We start from the raw sequence: 26,284 nt of genomic DNA, 5'->3' as shown, positions 1-26,284 counted from the left end.
GACCAAAATACTTGATTTGCAAGACAAAGTAATGGCTACAGATTTCTCTATAATTTCAGGAAAAAAAAAAAAATGAAGGCTGTTTGGAAGGAGGAAAATACTGAATGACTGGGTAATTTTGCCTTGTAGTGAGAAACCCTCTGACCATTTTTGAAGTGATTACAGATTTTTAGCAACGATGCTCAAAATACACCCTTTTCCTGCATATTTAGGTCAAACTCAATTTTTTTTAGGTATATAACAAAGTGCTTCCAGAAGTGCCAAAGAATAATGCAAGTAGTTTGCTTAGAGTCATGAGTCAAAATACCTTTTTTCTTTTAAAAATTCTATAGATCAAACCTTATAATAAAGTTTGTTGTTAACTATAAAAGCACCTCTAAAGAGTCCCAAGGAAAAAACAGTCTGCTTAAATAGCTAACAAACCTACAAACAAAAGGAAAAACCTATGAAATCAAGTTGTATGTTTAGACAGCCATCTCATTTTGCTAGGAGTGAGACATTGCCATGCACAAAGAATGCTGTGCGTACATTTTGACTGCTTGATCTCTCCTCTAACACACCTGGGATGTTCTGAAGTTACAGCATGGATATGCAAATAATTAAGACGTGTAAAACTTTGAAGAAGGATGCAAATACCTCCTGGTCTCCAGTCTTGGCTCCTTTAAGTTCTTACAAAGTCCTTTACTTCTAATACATATGCATAGATATGCATGCAGTGAGGACAGTTTCTGCAATAACTTATCCTAAAAGCATTTTTTCCCAGGAAACTAGGTTAAAAACTATTTAGCGTAAGTTAGGAGTGAAGTATTCACAAATCAGCTAAAACCTGCCTTCTCCAGTCCACATCTCAGTTCTGTAATGAGAGCTGATTATGTTTAACAATTGCCTGAAGTGCCTAATGATAGAATATTCTGCTTCTACCAAGATAGCTGTTTTGTTTCCTTATTAAAACTTACACATGAAGTTATCATCCTTTTAATAAAAAGGAAAAGTTCAGTATAAAAAGACGATTTTATAGTTATATAGTCTCTGTATGTTAATTCAGAGAACAAAATATTTAAGATACATTGCCTCACATAATGACTTAATTTCTAAAGAGTACGCATACACCCACTGGAGGGAATACACAGCCATGTACATGGAGGCTCAAGTACAAAGCAGTGTACATAGCCTAGATCAAGCCAAAAGTATCTGACCACACTGTGAGAAACAGAGCAGTAGCCCAATGTCCTTGCTAGGGCAAAACTGCTAATGAAGTACTTGCCAAAGCAGGGATTGTGAACTTTGACCCATAGGAACTGAACATATTGTGGTACAGCCATTGAAGTCTCAACTGACAGGCAGTTAGCCACTGGGCCTTAGTTTCTTGAAGCGTGTGCGCATGTCACCTACAAAAATTGTAACAGCCGCTCCCTCTCCACATCAAATTCCCCAACTGTCAGGGCAACTTCCAACCTCTTTTTATATTTAGGATAACTATTTTCATGATAATATCTTAAAATAATAAAAGATGCATCACATATATACCAAACAAAAAACCTTACATTTTCTTCCACAATGAACTGAACTAGGAGCAGTTCACTGCAGTTATAGATTACTTAAATCTACTTTCCTTTCAGCACAAATATTTAGTGTATAACAGAGTATTGAGTTTGCTTTACATGAACAGATAGATAAAATGTGTACAAAACAAGTCAACATATTACTCAAGATGGACTTAGACTTATTTCTGGGGGAGGGAAAGGGAAAGAGCCCCCTGAAAAAGTCATAACTACCAGAGAAATGGATTTAATAGAAAATCATTTTTAAGCCATTATTTTTCTGTTTGCTTTCTACTGCAGTTAGTGGCTCTGAGTGTGCTCAAGTATTTCCTATGGGAAATATGTTGATTGCAAGAAACACAGCAACACTGCAACATTTTACATCCCTTTCTAAAAACCTAGTAAAAATTCATCCAGTTTGGGACTCTTCTCACCATACTGTGGAATTTAATTTTCATTTTACTTTACAATCCAATTTCTATACTTTTACCACCAGCAACACAATACAACTTTACTTCTTTTTTCCATAAGACAATGCAATTTTCTTTGACATGTACAGGAGTGCTGTCATTATCTTGATATAATAATGGTCAAGGCAACTTTCTAACCCTTATTCACAAAATCAGAGAAAAATACATTTCAGGACAAGAACAGTTTCTCAAAAAACATATTACGAACAATTACTTTTGAGAAAGTAACACTAATTAAACTCTAAATATTTATTATATGTACATTCTTTATAGCAATTTCTACATATATAAAACTGAAATATTATTTTACATAATAAATCATGTAATTTATTATTTAGGAACTGCCTTGCTTTCCGTACATTGTTACACTTGAAATTGTACCAAACATGATTTAAAAATAATATGCGGTAATACCACCTTCTTCCATACACCACAATATTTCTTTTTCTGAAACTGATTAATATATCCTACTAGCTATATGTGTGTTGAGATATAATTAGAAGTGGCTTACTTTATACATAATCCCAGTATTAAGACATTACAGAAAATTAAGTCAAATCACTGAGAAAATCCACCTTACTCAAATTAAACTGGCACCTATTGCGATTGGCTATGTTAAAGCTGTTCTTTAGACTACATGATTCAGAGTTTCTGAAAATCCCCAGAACGATATAATTTAAGATGCCCATATACCACAATATCTTCCAGTGGAAAAAAAATCAGTTTCAGTAGTCACTGGTTTCTAGCTCTGGGACAGAAAAGTGAAACCCAAAAGGATTTTTAAATTTGTTTTGTGACTGTTCAACAGTCATTTTGTTTAAAATAGATTTTTGAATGGAGGAGAAGTAGGAACTGGTAATATTCAGTTAAGTACAGTAGTATATGCAAACACCTTTCTAGCATGCAACAGAAGTGAAAATCCAGCAATAGCTCTAAGGTAGAGGCATTTTTTTTCACTTTGATATACTAATATAAAAATATCTATACCAAAAAAGGATTACTTATAAAATTCTGAAGCCTGAAGAATAAGTGATCATGTTAAAGGTCCAACTAGTATAAATAAAAACTTCAAAAGTGACATTAAGAGTTGTAAGAAATATAATAGTTACAAATTCAGAACTGTTTTATTACCAAGTATATAGGCTCAATTGAAATTAACAGTAACCTCACAGAATCTTTTCTTCTGGAGTAGAATTTTTGTTTTAAAGCTATCTAATTTCTTTGTAAAATGTCTATTCTGGTAGTCTGAAAAGAAAACATTTCCTTTATTACTCAAAGACAGAAGTATTCTATCAAATCGTAAGTCTTATTTTTAAGAAGATAGCAATATTGACAATGAATATACACAGCACAATAAATACTGGTTTTGTACGAGTTACAAGCATTTAGGCTCAGTAAAATCTCACTAATTTGCATAAGTGTGGTCTTTCCACTTCTCTAAGTTTAATAGCACAACACAGTAGTGATGTCTCAGTCATTAAAACAGATCCGATTTTTTCACAAAAAAATGCTACAGAGCAATTATTAGTAAATTTGATATTCCACAGAATACATTTGTCAATGGACAAAAAAGGTAAGCCATTTGATGCGTTATCCTTGTTTGTTGGTTGTGTACTTGGTAATTTGCACAATTCAGTAACTGGCAGTGGGATACTTAAACATAAAGAAGAAGGATTCTGTATAAGTTAACGAGAAATATTTCAACTTTAAATAGTCAAAAAAATTTAAGGCAGAAGGTGTTTTTAGTATAGATACTATAATGAGGGCAAAGATACAATTACATGCAAACTACATAGCCAGATGATTGAAAACATTTATCTTTTAAAGCAACATATGAAAAAACTATTTATAGTTACCCTAACTTGTCCAAAACAACTTGACAAATAATTCCCATTAAACACTTTCTAATCTGATTTCTAGGGATATATTCTCCTCTGAGAAAGGCACTTGGCATGTTAAGTGCAAAAGAAGATTATAACAATTTAGTTAGCTGTAACAGACACTTTTTATACTTTTAAGCTTTTCTATATATGTATTTCTTCAGTTTTGTTCCATGGTCATTTTAAAAGGAACCAGAAGGGCAAAGTTGAAAACTTCTTACAATTCAATAAAGTTACTTCCCTTTGCAGTTCTGAGTTAGTGTTTTCTGCATACATTCTGATAAATAAGAATGCGTACATAACGTCTATACTCTCATCTATTTACTTTCCTCATCTAATTTAAATATGGATTTTTGTGTTTTATTCCTTTAACTTTTTAAACTCCTTTAAAAAAGAAAATCATGCTTTACCCTCCCTTAAGCTTTTGTAACTCCACTGCACCCATTAGGATTGGGTAAGTGTAATTTAGCACAGAATACATTTACTTTTCACTTGATGAGATTTTTGTCAAATATCTGGCCTCTAAATAATGCCTTTTTAAGTCAATAACAATTATTAGAAGAACTTATAAAACATATTAATTTATCCTATTTTAACATAAGTATAATTGCATGAGCTCTCTCACTTTTCAGCATTCAAAAATGCACACATACTTCTTATGTAGTCATCTCAAATTCCCACTACTCACTGTGGTTAGTTTTAACAGGAGGATCCTGTAGTAACTGTTTACAAGATATCCAGGGACCATTTAAATATTAACAGTTTTAATATATTCAATGAGAGGGCCTCACCATCTGTAAGTGGTATCACATCACTATAGTTTGAAAGTATAATGCCTTCTCAAAGTATTTTAAAATATGTGAAATTTTACTTGGAATTCCTGCTAACATGCTCTAAGAAGATGAGATGGGAACAGGTGTACATTGAGGCTGAAGGGAAAAAAAAGATTCTGAGCAACAGGCCAACAAACATAAAAGCAAAACTTAACAAGCATTATTATAATCTATTCTACTCAACATTTGGTTTTCACAATTGTATACAATTAGAACTTTCCATTCTTGGTGTAGTTATGGTTGATGTTCTGTAGAGAGTTGGCCAGTCATCTTCAGTGCATTGCAACCACAAATGTATTCAACAAAAACATCTTTTCTCCAATTAAGTAAAATAATTTGAAGTATAGGTAACTGCCTGATAGCATGCATTTAAAAGTTCCAGTCACAACTACGCACAACTTATAACTCAAGATACAATTTTAAGTTCTAGATGTGGGGTTTTTTCTGATTAATAAGAAAAATACACATTCTTCATTATCAGAATGTGCAGGTAAATGAAAAGTTTTCAGCCATGTATCAAACATATGTTGCATCCAATCAATGTAAAAATTACATAGTTATATTGCTCTTATTTGGATTATTTTAAAAATAGATAAGATTAGCTAAACATCTGGTAATTAATTAAAGATGGTTAGCAGCTCACTGAGCAGATACACCATATTTTTATCAAAAGTAATGAAAATGAAAAGTGAATATGACTTTAAAAAAATACTACAGTGAAGATGACTGCTAGTTCTTTTTAACATTACCATGCATTTGAGGACATTTTAATGTGTTTTAACATGTTTTACACTTTGCAAAATATTAGGCTTTGGTTGGTATATTAACCTGTTCAGGACTGCTTCCTAAAGGTCCCCCTCTACTCACAAAAGTTAGTTTTAAATATCTGAAACATAGGTACAAAATAAAAAGCCTAGGTTTTAGATCACAAAATAAAACAGATCTTTTAGTAAAATAATTTAAAGCAACTATAACAGTGGTTTACTTAGAACATGAGCAGTCACTTTTACCCATTAATTTTAAAAGATTTGCATTACACTGAAAGGAGGAGACTGAAGGGCACCATTTTGACTAACTAGCTCAGGAGATAGATGACCATTAAAAGTGATTGCATTTTGTATTAGATAAAGTTAAAACTTAAAAAAAATGTAGTTTCATTGTCAAAAATCTGTGTAGGAAAAGTCATTTTTCAGGTTAATTTACTAAATAAAAGTTCTCACCAAAAAGCATATTTAGACAAAGTAATCAAGGATAGTTTAATGTGTGCAAATTCATTTGGAGTCTGACATTTATTGAACTGCTTCCGAATCAATTACTAGAACATTTGCAAACTTCATCCAACAGCATTGACACATGTCTACAAAATACTTATAATACTATTAGAAAATTCTACATAGGATGTTACTTATAAAAAGTAGAACAACTTTACCAATAATAGTTTATAAACATTTGTTTCCTTAGGTGCCTAAAACTTTGTTTTTTAGATTTGCAAATGACATGTCAAAGTCATTTATACTAGAAAAAATGTAATCTGAAAAACTTCACTACCCCTAAGAATCTCTATTAATTCTAACAAACACAACCTATCACTCTGAGAATTTAGTATCCTTCTTAACAAAAAAAACCCAAGAAAAACAAAGCAATTTAGGTTAGGTTAAAAGGAATACTAGAAAGTAACAGATCCCTTTTCTGCTAATATTACTTATATGGGAAAATTAAATTCAGTTGAGTGTTAAATTCTAAGAGACTAGCCTAGCCTCTTTACTCTGTTTCCTGAATTTTGCACCATACGTGGGTATACTGGATTTTCTTTGTAACAAGCAAGAGAGTCAATAAAGATACCCAGTACCTATTACACCACAGGTGATGTTCTGAACAATGCCTGTGCCTAGAATCAGAATTACAAGAAATCAATGCGAGTTTCAAAAATAAGTAAAAATGTTGTAGTACACTGAACACCGCCTACTAGTTGCCAAATGCAGTATTTGTTGAAGATTGTTTAAAAATATTTTCAATAGCATTATTAGTTTATTAAAATTACTTCTGTGGAAGTAACTATTATTTTTGCCATGCATTTTTTTCTAAAACAAACAGCATGCTTCAAGTAATTCATTATGTTTTCTTTTTGATTAAAAGTTACACTGACTTTCTTTACAAGAAATGTTTGGAGACTTGCTTCTAACTTGGAATCCTTCTGTTAACTTTAGAAAGATCCAAGACATGGAATGATAGTTTTGGTTAAAAAAAAAAAGAAAAAAAAAAGTATAATTTCATTTCTTAATACTAGGTGATTAATCCTTCTTAATGAATTTTCTTCTCCACAGGAATAACTCGATGTGATTTAATTTTTAAAACTGTGATTCATCAGAAACATCATGATTTTTCCCAAACTCTGTTACTACAGGACTATCCTAGTTAACAACTGCTGTCCAATAGTTTCTATAGTCACACTTATAGAGAAAGTACAGATCATTTGTGAACCCAGCCTACTAAACAGAGGGGAGTATCATAATTCACATACAGTATCTGTAGGTCAAAAGAATGCACACACTGAAATACCAAACTTTCTGGGAATCTCTCTCTCATGTCTCTCTCATACCTGTTATTTAAGTTTTAATGTTGAATTAAATATTAAGTCCACACAATCAGACTGTTTCAAGAAAAATGTGATAATGCCTCTATAAAGGTACCCAATTACTCCATTAAGAAGCAGTCCTAAGTATTTCTAAAAAATTAGATATTTTACTAAAAATTAAAATACTTAAGAGGAGATAACACATGATGATATCATTATCATGATAATTAAACTTTTACAAGGTGAGGAAACTGCATAAAACTTGTACCAACCAACATGCCAGCCTCAAGTACAAACCTATACACAGACACACATGCATGTATACCCCACAAAGCTTGACTGTAGTTATGACAACTTTCTAACAAAACCCTAGGCATTTTTTTCAAAGGATGCTAGCTAGAATCACAGAGCTAATGTACACTTGTAAAATGTCACTAGCTGGGCCAATTAAAATTATTTTCGAAACCTTTCTGAACTGTCAACAAGTTTTAAATAGAGAAGCACATACAATTCAACAGACCCAATTACACGTCCCCAATGAAACTGAAGTCACTCAATGTGAAAACGATGCACTTAATCTTCACAAAATGGCTGTGAAATTTTGTTGTATACATAGGTCTCCTTTCAAAGAAATCAAAACTAACAGACCAGCACTATGCTTTAATATTAACAGTTCGATGGTTTCATCTCTGCAACATCCATTCCAAATTCAGCTCTAAAAGAGCATGTTAATTAACACACTTAGAAAACTCCCCTGAAGATCTGCTACGCACAAAAGAAATGCCTTGATCCCAACCCATTTGCTCATCTGTCCCTCTCTTAGGACACATTAATTTATTGCACAAAGGTCGATTTCATGTCTCCATATTAAAAAATGCCTGAACCACCCCTCTGCTTTCGACAGAGGTACTGGAGAGGTGATGATACCCATAAAGAAAAGAGAAGCTCTCTGTAAAATGCCCTGCATGTCCCTGATCCCATGTGGAGCTAACATCAGCAGTGCTTTCCCATTACTTTCAAGGGGATGCAAGACAAGGCATCAGTTATTTTATATAAATAAAACGCAAAGGCAGCAGACTGCATTCTTCAGGGAACCCAAGCAGGTGAACCAAGCATGCCAGTGAAATCACAAGCCATCCACAGAAGAGGTGCCCTTGCTCTAAGGCTCTCTCTATGGAGCATTACCTCAACCCCACACTACTCTGAGGAATCCAACAGAGGTGGGAACCACCAGGAAAACTTTAAATCAAAGGCAGTGAAAATGTGCATCATAAACCAGAAAGGTTTACTCTGTGCTTCACACATCCTAATTAGATCAGGAAAGTGACACTACAAAAGTATTGCATTCCAGCCAAAAAAAAAAAAAAAGAGAGAGAGAGAGAGAGAAAGAAAATTTAAAAACCCAGGCATACCAAGAGCATTGAAAAGGAAGTTGTAAAGTAGCAAATACAACATTTATCTTATCTAGGATCACTCCACATTACCCCAAAGTTGTGCAAAGTTCTGCACTACCCTCTCCCCCTACCTCCCTCTCCTGAAAAAGATTTTCATGGTTTCTCATTGTCGGTGGTGAGTGAGAAGAGGCTTTTTCGCCCTTCCAAAAAATAAAAAAATTAAAAAATCACCCCCCAAAAAAGAAAAGAAAATATTGATTAACTCCTTGCTCCCTGAAACCTCCAAACGGGTGTGCAAGGAGACGGGTTCCATCCTGTTACCTTCAGGGAGAAAAGGGGGAGCAGCCCCGATTTTTAGGGATTTTTTGGGAATTTTTTCTCCTTTTTATTTTGTTATATGCCTCAGTTCTCCCTCCATTTTGGTTGTTTATGATACTGACAACAAGCTGTCCCTGCTCGCTCGCTCGCTCTCTCTCTCTCCGGATCTCTCCTGCTTTCAGTTAGCAAAACCCCCCTCCCCAATGCAACGAGATCTCAGCCCTCGCTCGAGTTCACACTTTCCTCCCAGCCCGGGAAAAGGAAAAGGCGCCCGGGCCGCGGGCAGGAGCAGAGCAGGCGAATTCGTTTCTTTCTGACGAGGGGGAAAGCAAGGGGAAAAAAAAAAACAAAAAACTTTTGTCCTGGGAGCCGGAGGGGGGGGAGCGCCCCAAAAAAGCCTCCCCTGCCCCCCCAAGCGGGAGCGGGGGGCTCGGGGTCGGCCCTGCGGGCCGAGGGGGAGGCGGGGCACATTTCTGGGCGAAATCGGGCCGCCTGCAAGGCGCGGGGGAATTTATATTAATTTTTTCCCCTAATTTTTTTTTTGCCTCTGTGAGTGCGTGTATGTGTGTGTGTGTGTGTGTGTGTGTGTGTGTGTGTGTGTGTGCGCGTGTGTGTGCGCGCGCGCTGGGAGCCGCGGGCTCTAATGTCTTCCGCTGCCTCTCGCTGCTGTCACTGTATTCACAGCACAGCGCTGCAGGGAGGGGAGGGGAGGGGAGGGGGGGCTGAGAAGGTGGAAAGAAGAAGAAAGGGGAAAGTTTTTGCTCGCACTTTCCCCCCCTCAGCGGAGCGGGGCTGGGCGGGGAAGGGGGGACCCCGCTGCCCGCCCTCCCCAAGAGCGACCCCCCCCACGCCCGACCGCGACCCGCGCATCGCGGGCGGCAGCTGCTGCCCTGCACGGCGAGGACCCCCCCAGCCGCAGGCGCGCGGGGACTCGCAGCCGGGCCGGGCCGGGCCTCCCCCGTCACCATTTAAATCACCCGGAGAGTCTCCCGCTCCAGCCCCAGCCCCAGCCCGGCGCCGCGCGCCCCCTCCCCCCGCGGCCGCGGCGGGACTCACCGCGGGCGCCTCAGCATCCCCTCCGCGCCCCGCGGCCGCCCCTCACGGCGCTGCGCGGCTCCCCTGCGCTCTCCCCCCCATCGCTCGGGCTGGACGCGGCGGGCCTGCGAATTGTTTGCTTTCCCGTCCTGCCAGCAGCCATTGTAGTGTATGCGCTGCGGTGCAGCCCAGCCTGCGGCGCGCGCCGCGCCCACCCCCGCCTGCCGCCCGCCGCCGGTTGGCCGCCACCCGCCGTCACTCAGCGCCGCGGCCGCGCCCCGCCCGCGCCTCCCGCCGCCCCCGCCACCCGCCCCGTTGGCGCCCTCCGCCGCCGCTCAGGCCTGGGGCGGGCGCGGCGGCGCAGGCATTGGCCGGCGCGGCCCTGCCACTCAGTGCGGGCCGGGCGGGGGCTTCGGCGGGGCGGGCCAGCGCCGCGGGGGCCGGGAGCGGGGTAGGCTGCGCCGTACATAAGCGAGCTGCCCGCTGCCGCTGACGTCTTTCGAATTGCGGACGGCTCGCGCCCCGCCCCGCCCCGAGGTGAGTGCGCGCCGCGGACCCGGCCGCCGGCACCGGCACCCTCCCCTCCCCTCCCCTCCCCTCCCCTCCCCTCCCCTTCCCCTTCCCCTTCCCCTTCCTCTGGGGTCCCCTGAGCAGCCTGGGCTGGGGGGGGGCCGGGCCGGGCCGGGCCGGGCCGGGCCGGGCCAGGTGGCCGTCCCGGCACAGGAGAGCGGCCAGCGGGCCTGCTCCGCCTGGCCGGCGGCTCGTGCGGCCAACAGCTCTAGGCCGGCGCTTCCCCGCTCTCCTCGTCCCGGAACCTGCGTGTCAACACGGGGGTTGGTCCCCACCGGCTGCCCCGGTGTGTGCAGCCGCTCGTAGGCTGGATCTGCCAGCCCCCAAGGGGAAAGTCTCGGCTTCCCACCTTTTTCTCCTCTAAAGGAGAATCCGTTTTTCAGGTTTATTCACGAGCCTCTTATGTGTTCTGGTAACCTACTCTTTCGGGGGTCACGACCAGTGGGTTGAGAAATGTTGTTGTAGGATGAATGAGTCCTTAGCTTGGTACCTGAAAGCACAAAGTGTGTCTGTGTGTCATTGGGGAAAATTGCTTCTCCTTCCACTGGCGGGTTAAGTGAAGAGTTGCAGGGGACCATGAGCAGCCTGCCCTTCATAGCCTGTGAGATGTTTTCAAGTACTTGGGTGGGAGGAAGGAATCTTTCTCTAGCAGCAGAGGTTTCTCATAGTGCCATCCGCTAGACTCTTTTCTATGTGGGTTGGTGTCTTTCAGTATCTGCCCATCCTAAACCAAGTCACTCCACAGCTTTTATAAGAACAAAACCAAACAAAAATGGATTGTTAAATGTTTGTGATTGGTAGTAAATCTTTTCTGGAGTTCTTTGTATTGTTCCTTGAATTAGATGGATAACACTCGTGTTGGTTTCAGAGCTGAAATCCATGGTGTGGTGACAGGCAGACAAGGTTCCTTGGGTGAATTTGATATCTTTTATTAGACCAACCCAAATGGTTGGAGAATAGTTATTAAGCAAGCTTTCGGGTTCAAAAACCCTTTGTCAGGCTAAGGAAGCTTCAGCAGTTGGTGTGTGCTCTTCCTGGATGGAATGAAAAGTAAACCAGGCATTCATTCATGCTAGCACATGCAGAATCTGTTTTCTCTCTGCCCCTTGGGACATTAGACTTTTCCACCAAAAGGTAACTTTTTTTTCATGAAAAGTCCTGATACAATGTACCTACCTGGCACTATGTACTCGGAGCTAGGCAGAACATGGCCATCTCTGGCTCTGCTGTGTGCTCCGGCAAAACCAAGTCCTGCAATCACTGCTGCTGCTGAGAAGCTGAACTGTTTAGCCCAGATCAGTGTGCTACTGTACCTTTCCAGTTTCTGGCATTGGGGCTTGAGTATTCTTGCACAGAACCCCACTGTACCATGGAGCCATCCCCTATAGCAGTTAATCTGCACCAGGCACTTGAGCATTTTCTTCTAAAATCATTGCAGTGCTTTTAGTTGCATCTAATGTTTTGGCAAACTTCCAAAATCTCATGTCTACAGCTTTGGTCTTTTATTGATTGTTGGTTTACTAGTGTATGTTTCAGTTTTTGTGGATCAGCCTGATTTTTGGGGGGGGTGGGCACCAACACTGGCAGAGAAACTGAATATTCAGCTTTACAAAATGCGAGTACATATTCAAGCTCACTACAAAGATGAATTCTTTTAATTCAGTAAAAGAATAAGGGTGGTCAAAGACTGGATCAGGATACCTAGAGAAGCTGTCATATCTCCATTCCTAGAAACTTTCTAGCGCAGGTTAGGTGAAAACTTAGCTGGGATGACTTGGAGACAATCATGCCTTTAGCAGCAAGCTGAACCTAGATGACCTTGTGAGGTCTCTTCCATCTCTACTTTCTTATGATCGTAATTGCCAGTGTGTTTTAAGTGCTGAGATGTCTGTATAACGTGATGCTTTTAAATTGCTTGAGAGAGGTAGTATTACGAGTTGGGGTTATCTTTTTTATTTTATTTTATTTTTTGACGAGTTCATTCTGAGTTTGTTTATTTCAAACTCTTACATAAAAAATGTTCCATTTGTGATGCTCTCCAGTCTTATGACCAAGTGCAAGATGCTGTTTCTCTCTTGTGCAAAATTGTGTGTTGTGTTAACTTGGGAGGGGAGGTGTAGGGAAGGCTGAAGAACGCCCATTTTTGCCCTTAGTGTCAGCATTTGACCCAGCAGTTAAATTAATACAGCTAATACGCAACATGCAATATAAGCATCTGTCTCCTCTAGCAGAACTGACTCTGCAGTGATGAAAGCAGTAAGAAGGATCTCACTAATATAAGCAGAGATGACTACAAAGAGCATAAATACTATTTTTTACTATTGAGCTGAATAAAATATGTATTTTTAAGTCTAATTTAGCTTGCAGGAAATCTAGGATTTGTAGACCAAATGGGGAATTCTGTCTCAAAACTAAACTAGTTGGCTTTATTTTACACTGGTCTAGCATTTGAACAATACTTCAGTAGCTTGTTTTAATAAGCAGAGCATCACTTTTTTTTTTAAACAATATTTTAGATATTACGGAGACTTTAGAGGTGCTAAGCCTGTTCCTATTTGGCGAGAAAGCCATTTCAAGTAGCAAGTCTATACAATTCTTTACACAATGTTCAATCTTATGGATGCTTAGCTTGGGTTCTGGGAAAGAAGAATTGGGTTAGTACAAGTTGGGAGGAATTTGTGTATGCATGTGGCTTTCCCAAATCCTGAGTCAAGCAAATGCTAGGCTCACCAGTGATGTGCAGGAGAAGAGTTAGAAGACTTCTCTAGTACATTTGCTGGGAATGGTACTTACGGGCTATTACAGCAGGTAGGGATTGTCATGGTATAAACATCCTGGCCAGGTCCACTTCCTCAGCAAGAATACCTTCTTATTTACCAGTCTGGGTAATTAGGAGGTAGCTTGGCACCCTACACTATATAGGGCTGTTTGTTGTAAAAAGGGAGTTCTAATATACGGATAGATTTGGCAGAAATTGTAATATCTACTAATATCAGTGTTTATTTTTAAGCATTTATTTCTATTTTTATCAATTTTAAGGATTGTGCAAAACTAGAGGGGTTGGGGGCAGATAGCTTAGTATTAAAATTAAATGTCCATAAATCAATAAAACATCCCTTTTATGTAGCAGTCCTCATTAACAAAGCTGTATCTCCTGGAATTCAGAACCACAGAGCTCTGCAGGAGTTTGGTGTGCACACAGCAGCTGCTGCAGGAGCTGGAGGCAATGCTGGTAAGGCTGTGCTGGGAGGGAAGGTTGGAGGGGCAGAGCTGGTAGCAGCAGGAAGCCCAGTGCTGCTGGCCACTTGCTCTGCCTAGGTCCCAGCTGGTACAGGGGCCAAACACTCACTCACAGAGCCTAGCCTCTGCAGGACTTTTGCTCCTGCCCTGATTATAAAGGGGCTGGATGAGGCTCCACAGAAGATCAGAGCAGAGGCCAAACATGTGAGGGCCTGGCTGGCTGTGTAGGAGTTTGACCCCTCTGTGATCGGGTTGGGGGCCAAAGTCATGCAGAGCCCAGCCCCTGCACCAATCATGGAGGGGCTAGGTTCTGTGGGAGTTTGGCCCCCTGCTCTGGCTGGGATCTGAATAGGATGAGTGGTCAATGCCAGTGGACTCCTTGTTGCTACCTTCCCTCCCCCCCACTCTCCCAGTACAGCCTTACCAGCATGGCCCCCAGCTTCTGCATGAACTTCCCTACCTCTGTCCCAGATTTCAAGTTGTTTTCATAAATTTTGATGATTACAGACAGAAACACTTTTCCATCTGTCTGAGTGTCAGGTGAAATTGATTTAAAAATTGAATCCTGTCAAGTGTAAAATGGATAGGAGCCATGCTATTCCAGTGGAGGAATATGAAATGTTCTTCTGGGGAAATGCATGTTGCCCATGGAGAGCATTATTCTGCTCAGACCAGCAATCTTGTGCTCCTGGTTCCGTCATTTAAGATCATGTGCAGTAGTAGTAGTAGTGTTTAAAATCTGCTAGTTCTGTGCTATTTTTAGTGTTTGCATTTACATTGAATTGCAAGCAATTGGAGAGTCTTAACACTAAGGGAACTTCTGGCTCAGATGCAATAAACGTCTCCTTTTTTTTTTTTTCTTCCTTCTTTTTTTTTTTTCTTCCTTCTGTTTGCAGTAAGAAGAAATTTAGGATGTCCAAACATGTACAACGATATAGAGACCATGATACAAATCCATGTATAGTGGTAAGGTGGTTCAGTTGCCGTACTGTCTGGATATGTATAACTTAGAAATGTGAAAGCTACCCAAATATTTGATCTGGGGAGCAGAATTTGTATTACAATTTTCTCACTTCTAGGAGAAGCATCAGAAATAGTTGAAAGTTACTCTGAAAACTGCAGATTCAGGAACGAGTTGCGATTCAGGAAGGGAAAGTAACATGGTGGTAGTCTATTTTGAAATGGTTGTAGTCAAAATTGCAGGGGGGGGGAGTTGAATCTCAGTAGGATGGATTCGTGTATCTCTTAAAACAGGCTTTTAAATGGGGTCCATCTTTAGAAAGAATTGCAAATAAAAAAAAAATCATGTCTGCATGGTGAAGTCATGGCTTAGGACTTTGTTCTTCTTGGGAAAGCAGAGGTTTACCCTGAATATCCTTGGAGCAAGGAAACTTTGTAAAAACTGTTAAGTAGAGCATTCAGTTAGCTACTTATCTTTATTTTGTACTTATAAGTAATTTAGGGACTCTTAAATTAAAAGGGGGGGGAAAACAGTAAAAAGTATAAAACATTTCTTTCCATCAGCTCTTAAGTGTGACGTGTCTCCCATGTTAAAGGAAACAGATGCCTCTAGAAAATGCATGGATGACAATAACTACAAAAAGGATATGTGTACCAATTACTTTATAAAATACAGAAACTGCAGAAGATTTTGGGTAAGTAGTGTCAAGTAGAATCAACTCCATTGTAAGCATATATTTTTTTTTTTTTTACTTAGCCTGCTTGAACTACATACAATTCCAGTAGTTATTTACTAACATATATTGACATTTTAGTGTTTTCACTTAAGTGCTAAATGCTTAAAGAAAAACTGTAAAGTATTTAGTAAAACTGCATTAATGTAAGTATGAAAAATGATTAGCATACCTTTTTTTAGGTGGTAAAGTAATAAGATATATAAATCTTGTACTGCTTCACTTAAATGTCTGCATGTTTAAGTGGGTAGAATTTTTAAACCCCTTGTAGGTCACATCCACACATGCAGGCACAGGTGCTTGGAGCAGTGGCACAAATTTTGTGCCTCGGTACACGTGCCTGAACATGCACTTTGATTTGGGACAAATTGTGCCACTTAAGGCAAACAGACCCTGCCAAGCTTCTCCCAGAAGCCTTGCTCCCCCTGGCTGAAAGATGGGGCTAGCATCTGTGCTGTCCCCAGCACTAAACAAAGCTGCTGTTGCAAGTAGCTCGGGGTTACTTGCCCTCAGGAGCTTCTGAGGCCTAGCCAGTTGATATCTGGGGGCACTAACCCCTTGTGCCAGCTGGACTGCTGAAACAGCCCTAACTTCGAGTGATCCTTGCACCTTCTATACACTGTGGCAGTGGAGGCTGCTGCCACCTGCAACAGCATCTGCCCCCCCTTGTCCTGCAGTCTCATGGCTATATGACTGCTGGACTCGTATGGGGACTGCACAACTGCCTGGGCTATGGTATAGGCACTATAGCAGAGCTACCTGCACATCTGGGGCAGCTGCCAGTGGGCCTTGGCTTTCATGCAGCACTGCTGGCCTGGCAGAGCAGGGGCACCAAAAGACCTCTAGGTAGCTGTTGCCCAGAAGATGTGCTCATTGTGGTGGCCCACTTTGAACTGTTGAAGCTTGTCCTTCTAGCCCCAAATGGCCTGGAGGTCAACCACCTCATCTACACTCCATCTGGGTCCCTGGTGTTGGCTCTGGATAGACTCTGCTGCCTGGGTCCCACCACTTGCCTCACCAGCAGGGATCCTGGTGTTCTGTTTAAAAATTGCAACTTCACTGATTGTTTTGTTTAAAACAAACAAACAACCCCCCCCCCCCCCAACAAATTATCTTATTTAAAACATGCAAAATCCTCATTCCTCTGCAATTTTAAAATAACTCCATGAGAGAGAGTGCCCAAACAGACTGATTGATCAATGTTTTTCATAGACATTAGGGCTGGAAGGGACCTCGGAATATCATAGGAGTCCAGCCCCCTGCCCAAAGGGCAGGAAGTCAGCTGGGGTCATAGGATCCCAGCAAGATAAGCATCCAGTTTGCTTTTGAAGGTGTTCAATGTAGGCGCTTGAACCAACTCCGGTGGCAGGCTGTTCCAGACCTTGGGGGCTCGGACAGTAAAGAAATTCTTCCTTCTGTCCAGCCTGAAATGGTCTTGTAGTAGTTTTATGACCGTTCGACCTAGTCGTCATCCCTTGGGGCGCTCTGGTGAACAAACGTTCCCCCAGATACTGTTGGTCACCCCTGATAAACTTATAGGTGGCCATCAGATCACCCCTGAGCCTGTGCTTTTCCAGGCTAAAGAGCCCCAGGGCTCTCAGCCTGTCATCGTAGGGTCTGCTTCCCTGACCTCTGATCATGGGCGTGGCTCTTCTCTGGACTCTCTCAAGCTTCTCCACATCCTGTTTGAATTGTGGAGCCCAAAACTGGACACAGTACTCCAGCTGCGGCCTCACTAAGGCCGAGTACAAGGGGAGAATGACGTCCCGGGATTTGCTTGAGAAGCATCTATGGATGCAAGCCAGCGTTTTGGTCGCTTTACTAGCCGCAGCATTGCATTGCAGGCTCATGTTCATCTTGTGGTCAATGATGACCCCCAAGTCTCTTTCTTCCTTAGTGCTAGCCAACATAGCACTGCCAAGCCTATAAGGATGCTGCGGGTTTTTCTTCCCGGGGTGGAGAAGCTTGCATTTATCGGCGTTGAACACCATCAGATTCTCGTCCACCCACTTGCTGAGCCTGTCCGGGTCAGCCTGGATCACCCGCCTGTCTTCTAGTGTGGATGCTTTGCCCCAGAGTTTGGTGTCATTGGCAAACTTGGCCAGTCCGCTTCTGACTCCAGTGTCCACATCATTAATGAAGATGTTGAACAGTATGGGTCCAAGGACAGAGCCTTGGGGGACCCCACTAGTCACAGGACACCATGATGAGTGACTTCCATCAATTACTACCCTCTAGGTCTGACCACAGAGCCAATTTTCCAGCCAGTGGATCATGGAGGACCCAAGGCAACAATTGGCCAGTTTCTCCAAGAGGTGATCATGGGAAACCAAATCGAAGGCTTTTTTGAAGTCAAGATATGACATCAATCTCTTCTCCCTTGTCCAGGTGATAGGTCACCTGGTCATAGAAGGAAATGAGATTAGTCAAGCAAGACCTACCTGCAACAAACCTGTGCTGGCTTTCCCTTAAGATGTTGTTGATGTTTTATTGATTGTATTTAAATTTTAAAGTAATTTGGAAGCCTACCAGTGCCTTTTTATCATCATCATAAAATAAATTCTAAATATCTCTCTGGTATTTGCTCCTGGTTTGTTTGTTTTTTTTTTATCATAGAAAAATCAAAGTTGCCTCTTTGCTCACCTGGATGTAGGGACAGCTGCAGCTGGACCCACAGCTGCTTTGTGGTGCTGAGCAGCACTGATATGATGGTGCCTAGCACCTGCCTGCCTGCCACTCACTGCCTCCTGGCAGCAGCTCTTTTCCAGCACCAGGACATGGGTCTAACTGCAGCTGTCCTACCTGCTGCTTTGTGGCTATGAGCAGCGCAGTCCCTTACTGTTCTGCTCTTACAGTGCCCTTGCTGGGAAGCCCTTGACTGGGGTTCAGGGATTGAGCTGGGCAAGCCTCTTCCCTTCCAAGCTGGTTCTGTATGCCACATAGTCTCTGGGACTCGGGTGACACTGCTGCAAGGCTCTCCCTGCAGCAGACTGAGTGTACTGAGGGCCCAGCGCTGGGGGCTACTGCTGCTGTCTCTGAATACTGTGCAGTGTGGGGAGTTTGGGAGGGGCAGGGAGGAGGAGCAGGCAAGCACGTGGCTTCTTCCCCCCCCCCCCCCCCCCCCCCCCCCCCAGGCTAGTGGGGCCAAGCCTGCCTCAGGCAGCCTCTCCTACCCAGAACTCTCCCTCCCCCTCTATCTCTCCTGCTGCCTACGGGTTTATGGTGATGGCTTTTGCCAGCAGGACCTGTCCCATCTAGCAGCTGGGCATGCAGGGTGTGAGATTTGGGAGGTTGGGGGGAGGGTGTGGGAGGATGCATATGGGGCTTGTGGGTGGATTGTGTGGCAGCAGGATGCCACATGCATGCTCCATTCCCTCCTCTCTTCTCTGTGCCCCCCCCCCCCCCCCAAAATGCTGTCAATGGTGGTGGGGACTGTGCAGCATGCCCAGTGTAGGCATGGTGCTTCCCGGGACCTGGAGACTACACGTGGCACATAGAGCGAGCCTGGTTTGCTGGAGCCTAGATACTGCAGTGGACAGGTGGCGAAGTCTTGCACAAGACTACACTTGCTTCTGCCGCAACCCGGGGCTCCTGCACTGCAGTGAGGAGCCATGTGCCATTGGGCTGGGCTGGCTCCACATGGAGGCAGGAGCCAGCCCGGCCCAATGGCATGTGACTGCCTGCAGTTCCAGGAACCCTGGGTGGCAGCAGGAGCCAGCGCAGTCCTGACTGAAGATGTGCCAGTGGACCAGGCTGGCTTGGTATGCCACATGTAACCCCAGGGGAGCTCTGCCTGCAGCTGGCTGTGAGTGCCCTGGTGGCCCGCTGCTGCCAGCGGTCGGGGCTGTGCACAGTGGTGGGTAGGGGACCCACCCCTCCCACAGAGTCCCTTCTTCCCCCCCCCATGCCTTCTTACCAGGGACAAAGCCTGGGTCACAGCCAGCTCTGAGTCACTGCTGCCAGCCTTGCCCTGCTTCTATTTTCTCCTGCACACTGAGGCAGCATGCTTGAGCAGTAGGGTCATGTGACGGGCAGAAGTGCTCTGGCTGGGTGCTAGAATGTCTCTTTGGAGGATCCAGCCTCCACTTGCTTCGGGAGGGGCAGCCTCCATGCTGCTTTCTTTTTTCCTGGCATGTTTTTCTCAATACTGGAGTTCCCTGATATCAAACTTAAAGTCCATGCTGCATATTTGCAGTGTGGGGAACATTTTTGTTCATTGTGTGCCTCCTGCAGCATCTCAAGCTGCTTTTTGAGATGCTGCAACAGACGTGGTCACTTGTGTGGCTGCAGTGTTTAAATACTCCAGTTCTCTGGTATTATCCATATCTTATTACTAACAGGATACCCCGATTTACAAATTTCACATGGATATTAAAACAAAACAAACACAGAATCGCTTTTTTTTTTTTTTAAATCCTCCTGGAGTGTCCTAATGTGAACTCTTGTTCTGAACTCCCCCCTTTTTTTTTTTTTTGTTGGAGATGTTGCAGGAAACCTTGTACATTTGGACAAGCTGCAGATGAGAATATCTTCCCCTCTACCCTATCAGTAAAAGAGAAAAGGCATCAACAAAAGGCTTTTTCAAATCATGCTTGGTCAGTACTTCTTGTGGACCATACAACTTATGCATTAATCTGACATTGTGCCAAAGGAATTCTATAGTTTGTGAACAGTATTTAATTTCAATGTCTACTGAAACAGTAAGGTGATTATCTGACATTACTTAACTTTTTTAAATGCCAGTTCACTTAGTTGTTATCAGCTAATCAGATTTACATACCTGGCTTCTGATATAAAAAGTGCTTCTTCTTAGAAGTCCATTCAGAGTAGTAGCTGATTTCAGAGACAGACTTCTGAGAAACTGTGTGTGTTCTCATACTCTTTCTTCTATTTTCAGCAGAACATTATGGTGCAAAGGAGGAGAGATGGTGTGAAACCAGATATGCCTACTGCAGAAGAAAGAGAGAAGATCTTGAAGTCGGTAGAAATGCCATACTGATTATGTACCTGCTCTGTTTTTGTACTGACTTGCTGATCTTAATGTTGTGCTTGTACTGTGTATATGTGGAGACTTTTATAAGCTAGGCATTTTATTTTTTAAAATTTAATTCTGAATATATCTTTACCCAAAATACTAGTTTAACCTCTCTGGGGTAAGATTAGTTTTTGCTTTATCTATATTAGGGCTGGGCAAAATACGGCCTGAGGCTGGATATGGCCTGCAAGGCCATTATATCCAGCCTGTGGGGCCCCTAAAAAAATGTAGACAATGAATATTTCTCTGTCCTTGGTTCCTGTCAAAAATGATAGGAACCAAGGGCAGTAGGACCCAGAGGAAGCCCAGTGGGAGGGCTCCAACAACAGCAGGGCCTGCCTGGCCCCACCCCCCAGCTGTAAGCCCCAGCTGGGGTTTCTGGGTTGGCTGCTCCAGTGCAGGAAGCTCAGGTAAGTGAGGGGTGGGGACCCTGGGCAGGGAAGGAACACGGGGTGGGGAAGCGGACTCTCCCTGCCCCATGCCCAGTGTCCTGCACTGCAGCTGCTTGCAGCCTGCATGGGGCTGCCTGTGCCCACTCCAGACAGCCCCATGCGGGCTGCAAGTGCCTGCATCATGGGGCACTGGGTGTGGGAGGGGCCACCTCCCGCCCTGCGCTTAGCTTTTCCCCAGGCTCCTTTCCTGCACAGAGAAAAGCGGCCTCTCGCCCACCCCATGACCAGTGCCCCATGCTGCAGGCACTCACAGCCCATGTGGGGCTGTCTGGAGCAGGCACAAGCAGCCCCAAGCAGGCTGTGGGCTGCTGCAGCGTGGGGCACCAGGCATGGGGCAGGTGAGGGACTGCTTTCTCCGCCCACTGCGCTCAGCACTACCTTGTAACCTGGCCCCACTGCCAGGCTGCAGTAAGGCGGGTTATAAGCTGGTGCTGAGCATAGGGGAAAAGCAGCCCCTTGCCTGCCCCAAGGCCAGCGTCCCATGCTGCAGTCGCTCTCAGGCACGGGCAGCCCCATGCAGGCTGCTCCAGACAGCTTTGCGTGGGCTGCGAGTGCCTGCAGCGCAGGGCGCTAGCCATGGGGCAGGCAGGGGGCTGCTTTTCCTCGTGCTCAGCACCAGCTTCTTCCCTGCCAGTGAGCAGGGGGCCGGGGCTGTGCACTGCCCCCTGCCTGTACCACGGGACTGGGGGGCACTGGGTGTGAGTGGGTGGGGAGCCAGCAGGAGCATGGGGCAGTGTCCTGGGCCCAGTGCTGGTGGGGCCCAAAGCAGAGTGGCAGGAGTGCGGGTTCCTGGCTGGCAGGGGCTTTATGGAGCTCCCCCCCCCCCGCTGGTGCAGCCCAACCCAGCTCCACAGACCCCTGCCAGCCTGCACCCCGCTCTGGGCCCCACTGGTATTGGGCCCAAGATGGTGACCAAGGGGTGGGGCACCTGTCAAGGGGCAGGGCTACCCATGTGGCCCTCTGCAGCCTGCCAAAACTGGGTAAGCAGCCCTCCGCCCAAAATAATTGCCTGCCCCTGGCCTATATATATGTTTTCTGCCACAATGGGATCCTGCCTTTTATGTAGGGATTTAAGATGTAAAAATTAGGATGTATTATTGCTCTTGAGAGCAATTTCTCACTTCTGTACTGAATTTTTTTTTTTTTTTTTAAACAAGATATTGACTTCTGTGCCAGGATTTATCAGATATATCTTCCCACCTACAAGAGTAACGGTCCATAGACCTGAAAACAAAGCAGATATAAGAGTGTTTGAGTGTAACTTAACATGATTATTGTAGTGTTCTTGACCATAAATGGAATATGCAAGTGCTCAATGAGGTTTTTATTCTTTACCTACAATTTAAAAACATGCCTATATAAATGACTTTAAGTGAATTTTAGCTAGGACTGTATCAAAGTAATTTATCATGCTCTTGAAATGTTTAAAATCCAATGTTCCTAATAAAATACTGTAGATCCCATCATATCTGTACAAATATGGAGTTAAACCAAAGCAAGGATTGCTGTGATTTTTTTTTTCTTTTTTCTGTCTTAGCTGGCAGGGGGGGACAGGGAAGAAATATAGATGAGTGCTCAAGTAGCGGTATATTATTCCTCATGTTTCTATCTCAGATAGCTTAACTAGAAACTTACAATTTAAAAAACACCTGTGGCTTATTATTCCTAACATATTGGTGTAGTCTCGGTCTGCTTTCACAAAGAAGTTGGAGCTTTTTTTTTTCCTTTGGTCCAATAAACGCCTGTCCTCCATAAATTCTGTAACCATTGCGTACTGTTAACAGCAAATCATTTAGTGGTAGATACCTCCAACACAAAGCTTGATTTGAAATGTTTAACCTCTTTCTTCTGTACATGGAGCGCTCACAGCAACAGAAAAAGAACACCCATAAAATTTTGAAATGCCACAATTTCAGCAGTTATGGTATACGTAGCAGTGAGGGATTTGCAGGAGCCATAATGCATTAATGGCTCTTGGTCATTTTGCTGCCTGCCCAAGCATCTCAGTTTACCACATGAAGAGTATTCTATGGCCTCAGTTGTAAAGCTTGAGCCTGTTCTTCTGCTGAGCCCAAGGGAACAGATTGTGTAAGAAACACGTCATTATGACTCTTGTTGTGATGTACTTAACAGGAGCAGCCTGACTGATTTCAGCCATGATGACATAGGTGTAGTGTCTCTCATGTAGGGGACTGGTATGTTCTAAGAACATTGGGGGAGGGGGTTCTCCCCTCCAACTGAGCTGCTGCCCCTTTATCAATCTTTCTTATTCTGATTGCTTTCATATATCCATGCATGAATGATGTGTGCCCCCAGAGGCTGGGGGGGCATGGTGATCACCTGCAGGTGGTGGTAGTGGCAAGTGGGGAGCTGCTGCAAGCAGCCGCAGGGGGAGGAGTGAGCACTCACTGGTGGTTGGTTATCACCCACGGATGTCATTGGTGGCAATCTATGACTGCTGCCTCAGATACCACCAGCAGTGTTGGCAATCAGTGACTACCCACAGGTACCACTGATGGTGTCAGCAGCAAGTGGGGGGGAGGTTGGCAAGTGGTAACCAACTGCAGATGCTGCTCGCAGTGCTTCGCTTAGGGGGGAGCACTGCCACTCTCAGTAGGTGCACATGCACCTGTGTGTACCGTACCTGTTGCCTATGTTCATTTAAAACTACTTCTAGATTTTCTTTTTTCACTTTGCCTTTTGATCTTATTACCAGGGATCTAGGTTTTCTTTTTCCCATGGAAAAATGAGGTAAACCGTGGATTTTACCTTTCACTGGAGGCAAATGCAAATTTCTCACAACTGGAGAAACCTGTGGATTTTACAGTTTTGCAACAAGCCCTCTGCAGGATGATACAGTTCCATCCTGCAAGGGACTGGGAGGAAACAGGAGGAGGGCAGTCAGGCAGGCACATATATATATAGGCACATAGCTCCAGGTAGCCTGGAGAGCAGCTCTTCCAGGTAAAGTGTGGGGATTGAGGGCCCCATTGGGAAGGAGGGAGATGAGCAGGGCTGGGGCTTGTGGCCTGGGGCTGCAAAGCACAACTGAGGACCCTTGTAAGGAGCGGGATGGGGCTGTGGGTGGCTTGTCTGGGCTAGGGCTGGCTCTCCCTGCTGCATACACTCCCTGGGGGTAGAGGGGACCCATGCCCCCTAGATCTGTGCATGTGGCAGAGGCTGCCTACTTCAGACTCGTGCTTCCCACTCTGCTGCCTTCCCCTAGAGCCTCCGCAGCCTAACGTGTGAGCCGGTGCTATGGGGAACAGTGCAGCCTTGCAGAAAGCTCCTGGCAGCTGCAAGCCCTGTACTGCCTGTGTCCCCCACACACAACCTCACACTGCTGCCTCTACTGCAGCCTTGTAGGCAGGACATATGGCCAGATCAGCATGGAGCCCAATGGCAGGCAGCTTCCTGTGAAGCTCCGCTGTTCCTTGCAGTGTTAGGTCGCACATGCTGGGATGCAGACCTGAGGGAGGGCAGCAGGGTGGTAGCCCATAGAGGTCAGTGCTCAGCTCCTGCCCTACATACAGATATGGGGAGCATAGGTTCCCTAGCCCTGCGAGAGTGTATGCTGTGGTGGGGAGCAGCCCCCCGCAGTGGACAGGCAGGGGGGCAGGCTCTGCTCTGCTCTGCTGCAGCAGCTACTGCTTCCTGCCAGAGGCAGGGGGCTGTGGACCCAGGTCCCTGGCTGTGTAACTCTGACATCTAGGAGCCCCCTCTTGCAGGGCTGGGGGAGCAGGTGCTGTGGATGGGGGGTAAGGGGCACCAGCAGGGCTGGAGGGGTTTGGAAGGAGTGAGGGGCAGGGCGGGGGGGGGGGCGGCTTTTATTTTAATCACAGATTTGGGTTTTTTTATCGGAGAATTTGTGATTTTTTTTTTTTTTTATTTTTAAATCAGGGAAAACCAAGAGCCCTGCTTCTTATCTACACTAGCCAAATGCCCGTCAACAATGACAGGTGGGCGGTGGAGACCGAGCACCACTACCCTGTGCTGCTGCAGCTTCACATCCAGCCACGTGCAACCCCCCCCACCCGCTCTGTGTCCAGCCCCATATGCCCCCCCCCCCCCCAGACACGCACCCAGCGACACCACACAGCAACCCACAGACTCAGCCACATGCTAAACCCACCCAACCACATGCCACACACACCCAGCCAGCCACATGCCACAGCTGCCACACCCAGCCATATGCCACACACACCCAGCCACACACCACATGCCACAAATGCACACACGCAGCCAGACGCTGCACACACACGCAAACCCCCAGCCACTTGCCACGCACACATCCAGCTGCACACCGTACACACGCATGTACCCAACCACACGCCACACGCACACATCCAGGTACACGCTGTACAAACCCAGCCACAACCCACACATACGGACACACCCAGCTGCACGCTGCACATACCCAGCCGCACCCCCACATGCAGCTCCACACACACCATCCCCATGCAGCGCCACACATAGTACTGCCCCACACATGCTGCCCCACCCAGCCACACACTAACGCAGTCACACATGCAGCCACATGCTGCACCCACACACCCAGCCACACACACACGCCATACCCACCCAGTCACATGCCACACACATGTGCCTCGCTGCCTGGCCCGCTTAGTGGTGGGACTCATAGCTGCAGCTGCGTCTGCTCTATGCACAGCCCAGGATCCATGTGCCCCCTGCTTAGCTCCCCAGCGCTGCCTCTGCAGGAGCCGCTGGGCTCTGAGTGTCCCGCGGCCGAGGACCCCATTCATTGTGAACGGTGCCACAGCCGGGCCAGGCCAGGGGCAATCGGAGTCTGGTGGCTTTTGCAGAGGCACGGTGCAAGGAAGCATGGCAGGGGGGGAATGTGCCCCCCCTCCCCTGGTGTGTGCAGTGGCAGGAGCTGCCCAGCCATGGCCCTGGAGGAGTCACTGGGCTCCCTTGGCCCCAGAACCTGGCCCTGGGCTCAGCGCAGCCCATACCCCCACCAGGAACAACCTGGTGCAGCCCCAGTCCCCCCAACCCTTCCGGCAATGGTGGTGGTGGCTGTTGCAACCCCCCCTCCCCGTTCCCCTCCCAGCCAGCTGTTGTTTGGGGGAGGCATGGCACGGTGTGGCACAGTGGCTTCCTTGGCCCCTGACCACATCTGTCTGTTCCCCTGAACCCTGGTGCAAAGTTGTGCTTGCACCCCCCAGGTCAGCTAATCTGCGCCTGCCCTTTCGGCGGCACATGCACACTTGGCCTGGAACATTACAG

General features: G+C 45.1%; 2 protein-coding genes across 10 annotated transcripts in view; one reads left to right on the top strand and one right to left on the bottom strand.

Moving 5' to 3' along the window:
• PLAG1 (PLAG1 zinc finger) overlaps positions 1-10,243 on the bottom strand; it is a 73,890-nt gene extending 63,647 nt beyond the window's left edge. For 4 of the 6 annotated variants that reach the window (XM_059724078.1, XM_059724076.1, XM_059724077.1 and 1 more), the window contains exon 1: positions 10,068-10,243. The gene's annotated coding sequence lies outside the window, so the exon portion shown is untranslated. The remainder of the gene's footprint in view (positions 1-10,067) is intronic. The other 2 variants (XM_059724080.1, XM_059724081.1) reach the window with 1 other exon arrangement.
• Positions 10,244-10,444: 201 nt separating this feature from the next.
• On the top strand, positions 10,445-22,532 carry CHCHD7 (coiled-coil-helix-coiled-coil-helix domain containing 7). Of its 4 annotated transcripts, none has more exons than XM_059724084.1 (4): positions 10,445-10,583; positions 14,753-14,822; positions 15,413-15,511; positions 20,451-22,532. In XM_059724084.1, the coding sequence occupies exons 2-4, from the start codon at positions 14,769-14,771 to the stop codon at positions 20,547-20,549; spliced, it is 252 nt and encodes an 83-aa protein (XP_059580067.1). In that variant the 5' UTR covers positions 10,445-10,583; positions 14,753-14,768; the 3' UTR covers positions 20,550-22,532. The 4 variants fall into 4 exon arrangements, with proteins under 4 accessions (XP_059580067.1, XP_059580068.1, XP_059580065.1 ...); XM_059724085.1 differs by having other exon boundaries at positions 10,447-10,583; positions 15,381-15,511; positions 20,448-22,532; XM_059724082.1 differs by having other exon boundaries at positions 10,459-10,583; positions 20,448-22,532.
• The last annotated feature ends 3,752 nt before the right edge of the window (positions 22,533-26,284 follow it).

The sequence above is a fragment of the Alligator mississippiensis genome, chromosome 3 (genome assembly GCF_030867095.1).
Source record: "Alligator mississippiensis isolate rAllMis1 chromosome 3, rAllMis1, whole genome shotgun sequence".
Classification (NCBI taxonomy): domain Eukaryota; kingdom Metazoa; phylum Chordata; order Crocodylia; family Alligatoridae; genus Alligator; species Alligator mississippiensis.
The sequence above is the reverse complement of the archived record's forward strand: the minus strand, read 5'-3'. Positions and strand labels throughout refer to the sequence as shown.